Source organism: Miniopterus natalensis, chromosome 1, assembly GCF_054644295.1.
Source record: "Miniopterus natalensis isolate mMinNat1 chromosome 1, mMinNat1.hap1, whole genome shotgun sequence".
Classification (NCBI taxonomy): Eukaryota; Metazoa; Chordata; class Mammalia; order Chiroptera; family Miniopteridae; genus Miniopterus; species Miniopterus natalensis.
In genome coordinates this window covers 115,054,207-115,072,316 of record NC_142081.1, presented here as the reverse complement: position 1 = coordinate 115,072,316, position 18,110 = coordinate 115,054,207, and the positions used below count along the sequence as shown (strand labels likewise).

The following is an 18,110-nucleotide window of genomic DNA, read 5'->3' as shown; positions in this document are numbered from 1 at the left end:
TTGGGGATGGGAGAAGAGAGATTATGTTCTTTGTTAAAATAATTCCAAAGTTTTAATCTTTGCCAAATACCAGTTCTTTAATTTTTCTAAGAAAAAAATATAAAACCCTTGAATACTAAAAACTATTTCATATCTATCCCAGGGAATAATTTAGTCATTTATCTGCCAACAAAGGCATATTCACATGTTTATTTTATTCCCTATATAAATATTCTTGGCACATGCCTCCTATTCCACCACAGTGAATATTGAGGAAAAGCCTCTTTGCATTGAAAGAAGATGAAAAACATCAATTTGTCTAGGAAATGTGCAGTCTGAACATCTGTGTTGGTAAAGCAAGGAGAGAGATTTGTTTTTGTTGCCAACTTAAATGCTAATATTTATTTGGGGCCAACTGTGTGACTCTGTCCCAATACTGGGCAATAACTGTGCTTAATGTGGGATGGTAGGCTGCATAAGAGATAATGACCATGGCCCAATGTATTTGACAAATGGAGAAAATGTCTATCAATGGCGCAAGGACAAGAAGACAGTTGAAGTTCATTTTTTACAGGTAGAAAGTTTTTGCAAAGAAAATCACAGTATTTTAAACACGATTACCTTAGAACTTTTAATTTGCTTGAAAGTTTTCAAGTTCCCTCGTGACCTTTACAAAGACCTACTTACTTCTGGTTGTAAATCATTTGTTAAAGCAAGTTACTTAAAAGATCTTCCTAGGTAACCCTCTGTTAGTCTAGTTCTAATTGCTGCATATTATTTTTAAATAATAAAAACTACACTTCTTTGGATATAGTCTAATTAAAACAGACAATCCCTCCCCTCCCCCATGACTTTTGGAATTTCATGGAATTTATATAGTGATACACCACTTTCGTACTTGGGTGGGCCAAAAAGCTAAACAAAGAACACATTTTCCATGAAAAATAAGATATAAAGAGAGTGAGATGCAAATATTTTATAATACATAAACCATTGCTTTTAATTGAACATAAATCAGATTTCATTCATGAACTTCCAGCATTATCCACAAAATGAAATCATCTTTTTAGTCCATAAAGAAAATTCCAAGAAAATGAAAGAAAAGCATACACAATAATATTTACATTGGGGGTAAAATAATCTACTGTGGTAGTTTCCTTTAATTCGAGGCTCTAGTTTTAACTTAATATATCTGAAACAATTAGTAAATACATTATATTCAATTGTGAAGGTAAATTAATTGTTTCAGGCCACACAGTTAATATTTAGTAAATTATGGCTTTGTGCACTGACCCATACCTACTGGTCTCAAAGCAGTAATTCACCTTTAAAAGGTAAAGCATTTACCTACTCATTTCTCCAAAGGCACTTTGTCACTTAAATTGGTGGAGAATAAAGCTAAGCATAGAAAAGGAGAGTCTTTCAAATTTTTACATTTACAAATGTGAGCTACTTAAGAAAAAAAAAAAAAATCTAGGTTTCTATTGAGCCATATCATCAGTGCACAGCCAAAAAACCCACAATTACTCCCCCACATTTGGCAGATATTATCTAAACTTAAATGCAAAAAAGCAGTTCAATAAGCACAGCAACTTGGATTTTTACTAATCTCCTTATATCTTAATAGACTACTATAAATCCATTGTATCAATCTCTCCTACTAGGAGCTATGTTATCTGCTCTGGTTTAAAACATTTCAGGCTACTGGGCATTCCTAAATTTTGAGTAAGCATGCTAACATATATTTAATGTGCTGATGTACAAAACTAAAAACTGAAGAGAGCATGGAGATGACTTTGGGTGCTAATTTGGGAACTTCACACAGCCTACAGCAAAGCAAGGCTGCTGGGGACAGGCCCAATCAACAGGGAGAGAGACGACTAATTGTTTTTACCATGGACATTCTTGGCTGTGTAAGCAAAGAAGTACTAACCAAACCTTCAAAAGAACAAGAACAATAAACAGAAATTATAGGGGAGGAGGGGAAAGTCCTAGCTTTGCTCCAGAAAGACAGTGAAAAGGTGCTGAAATTTTGGGGTAATTTATCACATTTGCATCTGGGCCCATTTCTGGCCATTGCTACTGTTTAAAAAAACCTATCTACACTTAGACACCTACCATGGGCAAATTTCTATCACTGCATAAACAAAACTCAGTCTCAGTAGAATTTCCTTTCTTTTAAAAAAGCATTCTAAACTGGAATTACAACATTGGGTACTTGCAGCTGCCACTGAAGTATTCACTGCAAAAATAATAAATTAAAAAAGCGACTAGAAAATGGGATATACATTTAGCCAGCTTTTCTTTTCCTTGATTTCTTTTAATATTTTCTAACACATTAAAGCTCAGGAAAAGTTCCTTTCTTAAATAAATCTTCAAGCAGTCGTTAAGTAGAATGCAAATGCCTTACACTTTAAATCACCAATCATTTAAAAAATCCTTTGCATGAACTGAATAAATAAGCCATCTGTGACTAAGGGCTCCCATATCATGGTTTTAAGCTGACCCACTTCTTCATCAGTCACCATGGTTTGCAAAATCGCACTTCTAAGGGACAGCATGAAGTGCTCTTGTCCTGCGCATAGTTTGACTCCAACAGGGAAAAGGGTGGTGCAAACACCATCTTTATTTAAAATGATCCCTCGCCCCTAAAAAGAGAACTTCAGTACCATCCTTAACCGGAAGCAATCTTTTCTCCCACGGAGAGCAAATCAAATCTGCGGGGGAGAAAAGGGAGCCTGTGAAAAGGCAGGAGAAACCCGATCAGGTGTGAAAACGCACTGTGCCTTTGGCCTTGAAGATCAAAAGCTGTCCCAGCAAGCTGGGTCTGGTGAGGGCCGCGGGAGCTGACCCCAAGACCGACATTAAATCGGGGGATCGGACCTGCCCTAGGGAGCTTTGCAGACGCGCTCTGCGAGGCAACCCTGCGGACACCGGAGGCGGCCAGGCCGGGACCCCACGGGCGTCCCCTGTCCGGCTGGGCATGAGGCGAGGGCCGCAGGGGAAACACAACTTTCCGCAGTTCCAGGAGCAGGGGCAAATCTAAACCACTCGCCTGCCAGTAGCTCCTCTTTTATTTCTGGTAGTGGCGGCGGCTGGAGGAGGGGTGGGAGGGTCTGGAGGGGCTTCAGGAGAGGATGACAAGGAGCGAAGACAGAATGACGACTCCCACAAACCCGGCCGCCATAAAGGGAAAGCGGCCGCGCCTCCTCTAGGTCCCACAGAGTCACCCTCGGGCCGGGCCGGCTGCGGGAACGCGCGAGGGCCGGCGGGCCGCTCGGCAGGTGACAGCGGCGTCGCCCGTCCCCGCGCCCGGAGCCCCGGCCTCCCCGCCCACCACTGGGCCTCGCCTCCCCCGCGCCACTGCGCCGCCAGCCGCGCACCCGACCTCGCCACGGGCTCGGCGCCCGGCGCACCCACGCGGGGTCCCCCGCCCCCTCGGACCGGCCGCCGGGCGCCGCCCGCGCCCCCGGACCCGCATCCCAGCGGAGCCCGAGGCAACCGGGCGCCTACCCTTTGGCGTGTTCAGCCTCCTCCTCATTGTCCCCGTCTATCCCGCAGGTGTCCTGGTCGTCCAGCTCCAGGCTCTGCTGGCTGGCCGCAGACTCGCTGTCCTCCGCCATCGCGGCGGCGCGGCTGCGGAGGCGGCGCTGGGGGCCGCGGGCGTGGGGCCGGCGCGGCGGCGACGCCGGCGCGAGCAGCTCCCTCTAGTGCCGCCCGCCGTCCTCTGCGAGCCCAGGCCCTCGGCGCCCGCCCGCCCCCCGCCTGGGCCCGCCCACCTCGCCGGGGGCGGGGCTGGGGTCGGCGCGCGGCGCGCCGCGGGGCCGAAGGGGCGGAGACGGCGGTGCGCGGGGGACGAGCGAGCTGAGCGCACGAGCCGGCGGCGGGGCGCGGGGCCGAGCCCTGGGACCCGAGCCTGCCTCGCGCCTCAGCCCTGCGCCGGCGTCTGAACGCCGCAACCTGCGGATGCCAAAGGCTGCGAGCCTTCAGTTTTGGACCCCAGGCCGCGCTGTTTTACTTCTCTACATGACAGCGAGCTCTTTTAACCACTGCGGAGATTTCTGACTCGGGACCAGGAGTGTCAAGAGGTTTCCAGAAGCCTTCTCCACCCCACCCTTCATGTGCACCTTTTAAAAATTTATGTATAGCTCAATTTCCAATACAGTAGCAAATCAAAGTCAACGTCAAAACAGGGCTTCCAGCCTGTCCACCTCCTCCGTCCAACCAGGCTCGCAGCCCCAAACTCTTGACAGGAAAACTCTGGAGCTGCCCCTGTTTTCGCAGACAGTAGGCTCAGACCACAACAGCCGGGAGGGGGGGGGGGGGGGGGGGGGGGGATGTTGTCCATGATGCTGGGGAGTTATGCCAGGGATTGGACAGTTTCTGGCAGATCACTGGGGCTTCCCCAAATGAAAGTCATGACCTGGACCTCCAACCAAAAGTCTGTGGCTTTCTAAGGTGAAATGATCTCTTCCTGTAAACCCAGGAGGGGAAGGAGGTGCTCCATGGATTGCAACTTAAGAGGCAGGTGAAGTTCAGATTCCTATTTGCTGTTGCCATATGTACACGGCAACCCTTCCTTGGCTTTCCTGTAATGAGTGGTGTTCAAGGTCTCACCATGGAAGGTTTTACAGAGGCAATGGAAAGATAGTTATCAGAAACTACTCAATGAGGGAAGAAAGACTTTTAAAGACCACCTGGAATTTTTTTGCAGAAGGTATTGGGAGCATTTTGTGCCCTCCCCCCCCCCCCCCACACACACACACACAAGCAGGGTCTATGTCCTTAAAATGCAATGTGATAGAAGTAACTAAAGACAAAAATTGCAGAGCAATTTCAAAGTCCGCCAGCCTTTTATGACTGACTGGTGTTGAGCCAGCTGAGGTTCAGTAAGAAGTGCCAAATGGGGCCAAAACACGAAGGAAATACAATACTGCCTTTCACAATTGCAACTATTTCTGAGGTAGAAAGTCACATGTGGCCTCTGGCTTCAAACTTTAGGATAAAGGCAAGTCTAGATCACTGAGTTTCCTGTAGCTCATTCCCGTAAACATGAAGAATTGGGTAACTGTAACCTGGTTGGGTAACCAGTAGGGTCCTGACCAAGTCTATTAGATTAGTAACTATAGCCTACCTGAAGGAGTCTCTAAAAAGATTTCTAAAATACAGACCTGGCTGGTGCGGCTCAGTTTGTTGGGCATTGTCCTGTGCACCCAAAGGTTGCCTGCTGGATTCCTGGTCAGGGCACATGCCCAGCTTTTAGGATCAATGCCCAGTAGGGGGCATGCAGGAGACAGATCAATGTCTCACTCTCACATCAATGTTTCTCTCTTCCTCTCCTTTCCTCTCTCTCTCTCAAAATCAATTTTAAAAATCTTTTAAAAGTATAAAATATTTCTAAACTACAAAGGAAACTCAGCAGACACGTTTATTTGAATTTTTAAGAAGCTTTGACTGAGAACCTCTCAAAAACAGTAAGAAAAATAATCCAAGAAAATGAGAGCATCAAAAACCGCTTAGACACTAGAAAACAATGACAAACAGAAGACACCTGGAATGGAATGGAGTTGGCCCAGATGCCTGTTCAACACTGGACTGAGGTATTATATCACATGAATGTTTGTCATTGTTAATAGTTTGAAAGAGGACAAGGTTTGCAGGTGACCTTGGAGATGATCCTAAATCCTATTGTCATGTATAAAAACTCAACTGTGCTTCTAAAATGTTTGCTTCTTTCCCTGGTTCAATTCCAGAGCTTGAGGGATTGGAACTAAGTGGCCTCTTCTAGAATCTCAGATCCAAGATTTATTTGGGGAAAGAGTACTGTAGAGTGGCTACCAGTGTGGTAAGAGAGGCCCTTGGGAATTCCTATCTGCCTGACTCATCTGCTGTTTCAGATGTAAGACCATAGTTGTGTAATTGGTCTTGTTTTATTTAAACTATTTTAACTTTTGCTTTCTAAAAAAGTTACGGTAAAATACACATAACAAAATTTATCATCTTAACCATTTCTAAGTGTGTAGCTCAGTAGTGCTAAGTCCATTGACATTGCCATGTAACCAATCTTTAGAGCTTTTTCATCTTACACAACTGAAACTATATGAATTAAACAATTCCCCATTTCTCCCTCTCCCCAGCCCCAGGAAACCACCATTACTTTCTGTCTCAATGAATTTGACTACTCTAGGTACTTTATACAAATGCAATCATATAGTATTTGTCCTGTGACTGTCTTATTTCACCTAGCATAGTGTCCTCAAGGTTCATATATGTTGAAGCATGTGTCAGAACGTCTTTCCTTTTTAAGGCTGAATAATATTTTATGTATATATTGAATTTTGTTTATCCATTCATCCATCAATGGACACTTGGGTTGCTTCCACCTTTTGGCAATTGTAAATATAATATAATTCTGCCATGAACATGGATGTATAAATACCTGTTCCTAACCCTGCTTTCAATTATTTTGGTTATATACACAGAAGTAGAATTGCTGGGTCATGTGGTAGTTCTATTTTTATTATTCTGGGGAACTGCCATACTGTTTTCCTCAGCCGCTGCACCATTTTACATTCCTACCAACAGTGCACAAGGGGTGTGGGGGGGGCGGCTGAACTAAATTTTTAATAGTGGGAAGTAAATGTGTCTGCCCATGCTCCGAAGAGAGAAACCATCTCTCTCTTCCAAGGCTGTTTGCTATGTAATTATCCTTGTAAAGATAGTTCAGAACAAAGAACAGTCAGTGCCTTGCTTTCAAGACTTGGAGAAATATGAGTGACCCATGGAGAATTGTCTCTGAACAGTATGCTTTATCTCCTCAAGCCCATCACAATCTTCTTGAAGCCAGCACCCAGCTCATACTATTTCTATAATCCACATCTGTAGTGAGTCGACAGTAGTCGCTGCAAAATATGTCTACGTTCTATCCCCCTGCAAATGTGCCCTTATTTGGGAAAAGGATCTTTGCAGATATAATTAACTTAAGGATCTTAAGATGTGATCATCCTGGATTACTCAGGTGAGCCCTAAATCCAATGACAGGTCCTTCTAAGAGTGAAGCCGAGGGAGATTAGAGAGACAGAAGAGGAGGACAGGAAGGATTCAGGAGTGCTACTCATTATAATCGGCTCTGGAAAAGACAAATTAAAGAATGGAAGCGTTGGTCTTCATCCCTGCTGGGGTTGATAAGCCATTGTTAGAATAGTAAATAGTAAAGCCCCCGGTGAGGTACAGGACTTGGTAGACATTTCCATGATGGAAGGAGGGGCACACATATGCCACAGGGGTAGCAAGGATACACACAGAAGGATTACTGGACTGCATGGCGGGAGGTCAGGGACATTGAAGGCTCAGCCCCTACTAGCTGTGTGGCCTTTGTAAGTCTCTTAACCCTGTAGAGTGTCAGTTATCTTAGCTATAAAATGGAACAATATTATTTACCCTACCTGTATCATGTGGTTGCTATAAGGATGCCCAGCTTATACAAGAAGTGATGCAAAAGAAAGTACTTCAGAGATTGTCAAGCACAACGTAGATGTAGAGTTAACACAGGCTTGACATGATATCAAGCATGGCATCCCTTACCTTCCAGGCAAAGACTGTCCTTTGTCACTGTCCATTGTTTTTTTTAGCCCTGTTGGAGACTAAAACATTCAAGTGGTCTTGTTTAGTGGGACAAATATAGTGTCACAGCATTGCTGGCACGAGTTTCCTGGAGGAGGTGAGCTTTGAGATGAATTTAGAATAAAAGAAAGACTTCTTGGATCTTGGGTAGGGAGCAGGAGGCCCTGATGACATGTCAGAGGAGAAAGAAGGGAAGGTAATGTATTTTGCGTAATTGGCAGGGAAAGGATCTGTGAGTGCAACCAGGAGGTGATATAATTAGGAAAATTCGATAAAGAGTCCCAAAATCAAATGTGAATAAATTGAATCTACTGAAGAAGCGTCCACCGATTATGTTGTCAAGAATGCAGGTGGGAGAAAAGAATTTAACAACAGTGTTTGAACCTCTCATAAGAAACAGTCTGGGTGCAAAACTGCCATTTAGTGTGATTTTTATTTCATATGAGAAATGACCTCAGACTGTCCCAGAGACTTACAGTGGAGGACGAAAACAAGACACACACACACACACACAAAAAAAAATTTTAAAAACAACAAAAATCCCCTAACATTTAGCAATGAGCCAGTTTGCAGGAAGGAATCGGAGATATTCAGAGGTTCCATGCCTGAGGGAGAGTGCAATGGTTAATCAGATGATCTGGGGACATGTGCTGGATGCTTAAATGTAGTTACGGAGCTTTCTTGTCAATACAATGAGGCATGATTGCATTTTAAACTAATTCCTAGCATGCCAGCCTTTCAGTTTTTTATGTTTACTTTTATTTTGCATGTCAAATGCATTTTAAATATATATAATAAAACTCAAAAGGATGTGTTCAAGGTAAGCATTGTTTTTTTAACAAGTATATTTTATGTATTTGTAGGTGATGGAGAAGATGAAACAAATATGTATTTACTGTATGTCAGGTATCAAAGTAGAGACTTTTAAATATGTTATTTCATATTAATCTCTACAACAGCTCTGTGATGTAGATATTAGTCTCATTTTCCATTTTGGAGTCTCAGCCGCAAAAAGGTTATGTAATTTATCCAAAATAGTATCTTAGCACATTCTTACAGCCCTACAGCACTGGGTGGCAGTTGCCTGCTTTCTTGTTAGAGCAGACACTTGCTTACACAATGTGCCCCCTGTCATCAGAGCCCACTGACCCCTGTTGACATTGCAAATGCCAGCTACTCACTCTTGTCACCTCTCTCCCACTCAGAGGTGGCACTTAGATCCCATTTTTTGTTAATGACACTTATAGGCGCCCTCTGGGGGCTGTTGAGGAATATTTAAAATAGGCTGCCTTCACTGACCTGCTGCAATCCTGTCCAGCCACCTGGCAGAGGGGAAATATGTGAACAGCCTGGTCCTCAGGGATCACAGAGCCTCTCAGCTATAGGACTGCCATCTGTTGGCTTCTGTTAGAGGAGAAAAAGAATCTTCTAGTGTTTAGGTTCCTTGTGTTTGGATATTACTTTACTTGCAGCTGAGAGCATTCCACCAACAGAAGCAGGGCAGGCTTGCCTGGGTACCTGAATTCTCATCATCCACCTGGCTGGAGAGTCACTACCAGGGAGACCAGGGCAACCTGCCTACAGCTGCAGGGCCATCAAGCCGCCTGTGCGAAAGCATCCCTCAAAAGAGGGTTTGAAGACCAAATTAGGTTCTCTTTTTTGGGAATTTGAACTGGAAATATAGGGAGATAGTTGTTCATTCATCAGAGGATGGAGTAGTAAAAACAAAACAAAAATTTAAAAACAGAGGCTAAGAGAAAAGCTGAGTCATGTCGAGGCGGAGCAGTCCACTCCAGTGAATATCATTCACAAACTCCTGATGCTCAGGGAAGAGCGGGTAACCAGAGGGGAGGGATCATAGTGGGTAAGTTACCCTGTTCACCCATGTTCCATGATGCTAAGGCCAGTACACCCCCAGGTCAGGGACTCAGGGAGCAGCCTAGGTCTTCCTCCCCACCATCAGTACCACTTTGTTTCCTTGCCAAATCTCCAAACAGATCAGCACATTCTTAATTAGCTTGAGACTTCCATGTCATTCATCATCCCAGTCAGCCCCTCAGCCTGTACACTAATTGCTGCCAGTGTCCAAAACCCAGAGCAGCAGCCCAGTTCCTTAGCTGTCTCTGCAAGGCCTGGCAATAAGGCCTACTCTTTCTGGTTTCTTGCTTGTTTCACTGTCACAAGTAGCTATAGGGGAAGCCCCCACCAACCTGATGGAGGCTGAGAGGCCTACAAAACAGCCTGCCAACCACAACTCATCTGCCTCTTCTACTAAACCTCAATCTCCTTATATATTAGTCTGCTCAGGCTGCAATAACAAGAGAAGTGGCATAAACAACTGAAATTTATTTTCTCAGTTGCGGAGGCTGGAAGTCCAAGATCAAAGTGCCGTCAGGGTTAATTTCTGGTGAGAGCTCTTTTGCTGACTTGTAGATGGTCACCTTCTTGCTTTGACCTCACATGGCCTTTCCTCAGTAGGTGTGCAGAGAGAGAGGGAGCGTGAGTGAGCTCTGGTGTCTCTTCTTAGAAGGACACTATCCTGCTGGATCAGGGTCCCGCCCTTCTGATATCATTTAACCTTAATTACTTCCTTAGAGCCACTGTCTCCAAACACATTGGATGTTAGGGCTTCAGTGTATAAATTTAGGGGGGGGTCACAATTTAGTCTGTAGTGCATTGAAAGTGGTAGGCATACCTGATGCAGCTTTTAACCCCCCATCAGAGCATAGTCCTGACATACCTCAGTGTCCAATAAGTGCTAGTTCAGGGAAGTCATGAATGAAATGACACAGCTGGGATTTTAACTTAGGTCTTCCAACTACCAAATCAAATGCTTGACACCTACAGGGAGTTAAGAAAGAATAAGACAGGATTTGCCCTTTGGGAGCTTAATCTTGTTATGGTGATGGGCCAAATAATTGAGATAAATTATAATACCAAGTATCATGCCATGATGAGCAGGCCCATTGGGAAGCACAGATGGGGGTTCTGGAAGGGGTAGGACATGAGCTGGCCCTAAGAGGCTGGTTTGCTTTGGGACTTTGGGGAGGAAAAAGAAGGGCACTCTGGCCGGAAAGCCCTGGGATCTGAGATCTGAGACTGAGGTCTGAGATTTAGCATGGTGGTCCAGGATGCAGCGAGGAGACCAGCTGGGCCGGACAGAAGTGCAACTCGGGGTGAGAGTTCAAGAATAATCAGGCAGCCCTGGCCGGGTAGCTCAGATGGTTAGAGCGTTGCCCCAATGTACCAAGGTTGCCGGTTGGATCCCAGTCAGGGCACATGTAAGAATCAACCAATAAATGCATAAATAAGTGGAACAACAAATTGATGCTTCTCTCTCCCCCTTCCTCTCTCTCTAACACTCAATAAATAAATAAACATTTAAAAAATAATAATCATCAAGGCAGGAAGGACCAGACAGCAGGACAAAGATCTGGAGAGTTTTGGGAGATTCCGAATTCCAGGGTGACATCTTAAAGTCTAAAGTAACCTTGCCACTCAGACCAATAGTTCTGACATTGTAACCATTTAAAAGTTACTTGAAAATGTAATCTTTTTTTTAGTAAAAGGAATTATTTCATGGCTATGATAATGGTGAATAGATTAGGAAAGAATTTTTTAATCTGGATTATTGATATGGTTGTGCAGAAGGTGCTACATTGTTGTTGTTTTAATTTTAGAGAGGGAAGAAGGGATAGAGAGAGAAACAGTGTGAATGAGAGAAATAATCGGTTGCCTCTAGTACGTGCCCCCACCGAGGATCAAACCTGCAACCTAGGTATGTGCCCTGATCGGCAATCAAACCTGCAACCTGCAACCTTCCAGTGCATGAAACGCTCCAACCAACTGAGCCACACTGGCCAGGGCGGTGGTGCTATGATTTTAAAGTTATAGTGCACTCAATATTCATGATGATATTTTAAGTTAACTCTATATACAACTAAGTATAACTTTTCATATAATTTTTTCTACCAGTATACTAGATTGCATGATGCCTACAATCATGCTTTATGCTGTAACTTGCTTTTTGTTCTTTTAAAATTAGTTATTATTTGGAAAAAGTGAACTCATGAAAGTGTATTTCAGAGAGCAAGTCTGACTCCAGAATTTTCATATATATATTTGAGGAGAAAATTCTAATAACATTATGTTTTGCAAAAGAGAGTAACATGAAAGACTGCATGTTTAGCTACACAATCCCTTAGAAAAATGATGGAAAACCCCACCTACTCTTGGGAAAATACTCAGATAGTGTGATAAAATGAACTGCTTGCTAAATGTTAAGAAATTCAAAGCTTGAAGGGCACTACACTCCCACTCTTTGCTGTCTATGTGTCATCATATCATCCCCCAACACCCACCAAGGATCTGTTCATAGAGCCAGTGATGTTTGAAAGTTATTGTGAGACATTTAGAGTTTTTAATACAAATTTAAGTAAGTGAGAAGCTTTTAGGAAGTGTGGGTATTTAAGAGAGCTCCTTCCTATGTACATAAGTGTATGTCTGTGACTCTTTTAATGGTGTAACATTAAAAGAAGTTAGCTTTTTAATTCTTACATTGCTTTAAGAAAGGACCTTTTGGGATTCACACAACTACCTGTATTTAGTTGGTACGTTGGTTCTATTTATTCTTTCATCATCTGAATGCATACCATTACCCCAACCTCGGGCATGTTTGGGGCTTAGGAGAACAGCTAGCTCTTGGGAGTATTAAGAGTTAAGCTAAATGCCCCCTAAGTGTTAAGCTTAACAGTCAATTTTGGATCGAATGGTCTATGCCTGTTATTTCACATAAAGCCCTTTCTTGCTTTCACTCTTTCCTCATTCAAATCAGCATATAGCTGCCCTGCCGGTGTCTGCTCAGAGCCTTCTTCCCTTTTCCTTTCCTCCCTTTGAATAACGTAGAAAGAAATGATGACAGGTGTCATTCTCCGTTTTGGAGGTTCTTCAGGAACCAGACTTCCCTGGAGGGCAAATACAGTCTAACAGATAGTGAAGGTCAAGTTGACTCTGTGAAGCTCAGGCTTCTGTTTGGCTGTCCAATGGGTTCTTCTACTGTGGCCCAGAGCCTTTGATTGCTGCAGCTTTTAGCAGAAGAAGCACAGCCTGCTACTTACAAGCCCTTCTGCTGCTTTCAACCCAGACCAGCCAGAAGGAAGGGACAGAGCGCGTGTGTGGGTTTCGGGGAAGCTGACTTTCCAGTTCCCTTTCAGACGTCTGCTGAGCCACCCTTTATTCTTGGGTAGGTGTAAGGAAGAACATCGAGCAAAAATGCTGGCTCCTGCTTACCTTCTGGCTCCTGCCTGAGCATTCACGGTCCTAACTGGGTCCTGGCTCTGACCTGACACCTTGAATCTGGACTGTTCAGTCAGGTTTCATTAATTCCTGGCTCTGAACTGCCTGCTTCTAAGCCTACCCTTGTCTGGCGTTTTACCTCTGGCTTTGATCCTGGATTTCAGAACCTAATACTGCTTGCTTCCTGCTGGTCTTTGCCTACATTTACTTCCCTGCTGTTCTGGATTCTCAACCTTGGTTTCTGACAGGACGGGGCTGGGAATCATCCCCAGGTCCTTGGTGAGTACGTGGTCCTGGGCTTTCCGTGCAGTCGGCCATTGGACTCAACCATGCAGATGCATTTTGGCTGTTAGGCTCCGGTCTCCTCAGTCCTCAGACAAGTCAGCCCACAAGTGGCTGCAGTTGGTCATGAGCTGTACAAGGTGTCAAATGAGCCCTCAGTGGGGATTTGAAGCATTATTAGCAGAAGCCTGGTCAGACAGAAAATGTCATGGAGGTGGTAGAATGCCTGCTGCTAGCCTGGTGGCATAAGCTGTGAAGGCCACCTTTCTGTTTCCAGATTGGGGTCAGGAGTTGAAAACAAGGGCTCTCCCGGCTTGGGGTGCCCCCTGGCCCTATGTCTGTGCAAACAAAGAAGGGACAGCTGGAGCCTGTGCTGGCCCCTTCCTGCTCTCAGCATCCTGACTTTCCATCTTGGAATCCATCAGAGACAGCATGCCATCCCACCCCCAAGTTTCTAGAGTCCTGTAAGACTTTTATTTCAATTCAGCTTTATAAAATAAGGCTCTAGAGCCCCAGAGTGTCCCCAAGGTCCATTTCCACCCCCACCTGACATGAAAAGCAAGCGGTCTAACCCATGCCTCTCTCTAAGCCTTTCTGTCCCCACTATGGCTAGGAATTTTGGCACCCGACTCACCAGCCCCACCCCATCATGCTGTAGGGGCATTCAGACATGGAGCTGGAAGGTTTCACCACCTAGAAGTTGGTTACTTCAGAAAGGGCCTCTCTGCTCCCACAGGGTCATGGAGGGAATTCTGTTCTCCACCCCTACTGTTAACAAGAAGGGTCTACATTTGGAGTTCTCCCAGACAACTCCTTCCCTGGGGTGTCTGCCTGCCCCCAGGGAAGGTTCTGCCACTTCATGGATAGAACCACTCCTGCCTTGATTTCTCTTTCTGACCCAGAGGAGTGGCCTACTCACTGGTCTCATTTCTTTCAATCTTCATGGTCATTTTATCTCAGAGATCTTATAGACCTTTATTGTCATGTGGGGAGATCTCTCCCTTAACTAACAGGCCCCTCCACAGGTTTCCCTAACTCTAAGTACTGCAGAGAAGGGATTGGTGTGAGTCACCCAAATGGCACTAAGCACCTTACATAGATGAAACCACTCCCCAGAAAGACAATTTTGGCAAGCCAAAGACAAAAGGTTCTTCTAGACTTCTCCTAGGCCAGTGGCTGCTCCTTGCCTTACATTTATGCGACTTGAATGATTCTTCCAAGAATTAAAAAGGTCTAGCCAGGTCTCTACCTCTAGTCATTGTGAGGAAGTAGGAAATTTAAATAGCAGCTTCTGCCTTTATAAAAATGTGGGTATAATGCCTTTCTGCTGAAGGAAAAGAATGTCAGAGTCTTGCCTCCAGCATCCGTGAGCTATATACTCCTGTGTCTTATTTCCCATTCCTCTTCCTCTTTTAGAAGGTAGAGAATGTTCTCTATGTCTGCCTGTGAGTAGAATAAATCCTTTGTGTGGTGGGTAAATAGAGATGAGGAAAGAAAGTTTACTTTCATCAAAATTTTCTAAATTACCTGTTGTACTGATAGCTTCAATCACACCTTGCTTTCTTTTTAAATAACTGACAGCACGAGCTATCACATAGCACATTCTACACATCTCTATTGTGGCATTTCTCAGAATTGTAACGCATTAGCGGGGACTTCTGGGGACTCTTGTGAATAATCCACAGACATTTCGTTTCAGTTCTCTCTTGTGCACCAAGTGTCTGAATCAAACGCAGTGTTCTTTAACACCAGGCTTTAGAACAATAAAAAGCCTATTTATGAGGATGTGAACAAAAAGAAGTGATAAAAATTGCAAATAAAAGACATTGGCCCAACTCTCATTTCATAACCCTGGCTCTGCAGTAGAAGGTTCTCAGAGGCTGGATATTTCTCCTCAGGAAAGATTTGGTGGGAGAATGCAATAATGACAATGAATTTCTTAGTCCAGGACTTGGCCATCCTTGGCTTCCACTCCCTGATATTTTTCCTGTTCTTATAGAAGGTTGGGAAGGGCCTAGTTGGCTCTCAAAATATCATCTGAATAAGCAGGATGTTGCTGCAGCAACCCCTAGGTGGGCTCAGCCCTCTCATAGGTCTCTCCCAGCCCAGGTCCTTCAGAGCATCCTACTGGTCCTGCTTCCCTAAGGCACTTACAGCACATGGGAATGGCTTGTCTTTTATCATCCCATTTATTTTTACATAGAGATACAATATTTATTAATACCAGACCTCAATACATCCCTGCATATCTTGGGGCGACCACCACATTCCATGGAATGTCTTGAAACCTTTCTAGCTGAACCCTGAAATCAGCGTGGCCATACCCACTTACAACATGAGCAGCTCACACACAGGAAAACTGCTTTACCTTTCATGGTTCTAACAAGGTGAGAGAATCACACACACAACTTGAGAATGATCCCTTACACTTGATGCTATGACTGCTTGCATGCGTGAGCTTTGTGGACAGAACCCTGTCACATCTATCTCTGATTTCCAGGACTTTGGTGAGCACTTATCTCATAATTGGAATTTGAGAAATATCAAATGATATTGCATGAACTAAAACAACACACACTGTTATTAAGAATTTACTCTCTACTACTTCAACCATTAAGGATGTAGCTACATGCAAGAGGCACAATTAGAAAAACTGGAAAGAGCCCTGGCTCATGTGGCTCAGTAGGCTGGGCATCAACCTGTGAACCAAAAGGTTGCTGGTTCAATTCCCTGGTAAAGGCACATGCCTGGGTTTCGCGCTCAATCCCTGGAAGGGGGTGTGCAGGAGGCAGTCGATTGATGTTGTGTTCTTACATCAATGTTTCTCTCTCTTTCCCTCTCCCTTCCTCTCCCTCTGAAATTTAATTTTTAAAAATTTTAAAACAGAAAAACTGGAGCCTGGCCGTGCATGGCTCAGAGGTTGAGCAGGGACCTAGGATTCAGGAGATCGTGGTTTGATTCCGGGTGAGGGCACATGCCGGGGTTGTGGGCTGGATCCTCAGTAGGGGGCGTGCAGGAGGCAGCTGGTCAATGACTACTCTCTCATCATTCATGTTTCTCTCTCTCTCTCTCCTTTCCTCTCTCTGAAATCAATAAAGATATATATTGTTTTAAATTAGATTAAAAAAAAAACACACTTGGAAAGATAAAGATGGACCAAATCTAACTCTTATTCAACAGGAAATTATTGCTTAGCAGAATTCACCCACCTTCTCCAATGAAGAAGAGAACAGGGACTAGTTAATGCAAATTTAAACTAAAAATAGCAACATAGATATGCGTATTTTTTCAGCACTCACTGCTCCCCAAATATCTTGGGTGTTGAATGCTTTGGATAGATTATTCCAGGGAATCCATACGTGGAGCAAATAGCATAGGAAAGATTTCACCAGCTATATCAAGTTCCTGATGTATTGTTTTTGAAGGTCCTGAAATAATTCTGTCTTTGGAATAGAACATCTGTTTTTAAAGGGCTCAACTTGGGCTGGCTGCCCACTACTGTTGTTTACAGATGTATATATGGACAGTGAAACCAGACTCAGTCTAACCTTTCATTAAATCTGCAACTGAGGAGATTGGACCAGGCGACGTTATTGTTCTGTGATGACATGAAACCATCAGACTAGAGATGAAAGCAGTTTCTTTGCATTTTTCTCCCCATTTCTCTGAGTCACAGCTTGAAGGGCAGTTGCTGAGGTTAATTTTTAAAATCCTTTAAATGGCTCAATTTTAGTAACTCCTACTCTCCCTAATCCTTACCTGAGGGCCAATGTAGAGATCTTGCCGCTGCTCCAGGAGACGGTGAGTGGATGCAGACTCCCCACATCTTTTTTCCTTCTGGATGTGAGCCCCGTTCTGTGTACAGCAAAATACCCTCCTCTACGGTCATCCCCCACTTCCTCCTTCTACCCAGTTCTCTCCTTTTGATACTTTTTAAAAAAGCATAACTGTACAACTACTAGCTAAGAACAAATCTTTGTTGCCACTGCCTAGGGCAATAGTTTTCAAACATTTTTTAAAAAATGAAATCATTTTAGAAAAGGCCCCTAATATATATAAATCAGTAAGGTTACTGATTGGCTTCCTATCTCACAGAACCTAGGAACACTTCGGAATAATTTTAACACCAATTGCTTAGGGTACTGAAGAGACAGAAATTATGGGGGGAAAATAAGTGTCAGTGAAAATACCTTTCTTGCTCCCTTAGCTGTTACAAATGTATGGTAAAGGGAAATAAGACTAATTTACGCCTACTTTTAAGAGAGCTTTCTTTGAGTTCTTTCATTTCCACATTTATATTTATGGAGGCATCAGGACCTGGGTCAACCAAATAAAGAAAAAAAAGGAGTAGAAGCCAAAGACTGTGAGTCATACAGGACTAGATCCAATTTAAAAGAATGATGAATAGGAAATGTCCAACATCACAGCATGAGGTTGAAGTTAAAGAAACAAACTCTACTGGAGTGTAACAAGAACAGAGTCAACGTCATGGGCTTGTAACCAAAGCCAGAGAGAATGTCTCACATAGTCTTTCAATCTGGAACTTCGCATCTGCTAGCTTACTTTATCCATCCCTAGACCTAAGTTAATCTCCACGCTTCCATCTAGGCTTCTGCTGCAGGGGAATTCAAAATAACGACTTAGGATGATGGGAAGACCAGGTACTCTGTCCCCTGCTCCAACGATACAACCCACCATTCGTGCCACCGGAGCCACTGTCTCTGTGTTTAGCAGGACATGCCTCCCTCAAATCCTGCTTATCTCTCCTGCAAGATTTTCCTCTCCCCACCTGAAGTAAAAATTTTGCTTTTCCAACCATATCAGACTCCAGATTTTGACACTCTCAGATATGTATTTTTTAATGTTCAAAGATCTCTGAAATTTTTATTGGCCTCCTGCCCCCTCCAAGGGATGCCTTACTTCTGCTGCCT

The 18,110-nt window shown here is 44.0% G+C and overlaps 1 protein-coding gene across 2 annotated transcripts in view; it reads right to left on the bottom strand.

Annotated features, from left to right (window-relative positions):
- The window catches only part of NMT2 (N-myristoyltransferase 2), a 64,004-nt gene extending 60,402 nt beyond the window's left edge, over positions 1–3,602 (bottom strand). Inside the window, exon 1 of one of the 2 annotated variants that reach the window (XM_087825082.1) lies at positions 3,493–3,602. In XM_087825082.1, coding sequence (XP_087681208.1) covers positions 3,493–3,602 — 110 coding nt within the window. The remainder of the gene's footprint in view (positions 1–3,492) is intronic. The other variant, XM_087825100.1, reaches the window with a different exon arrangement.
- Positions 3,603–18,110: the final 14,508 nt, after the last annotated feature.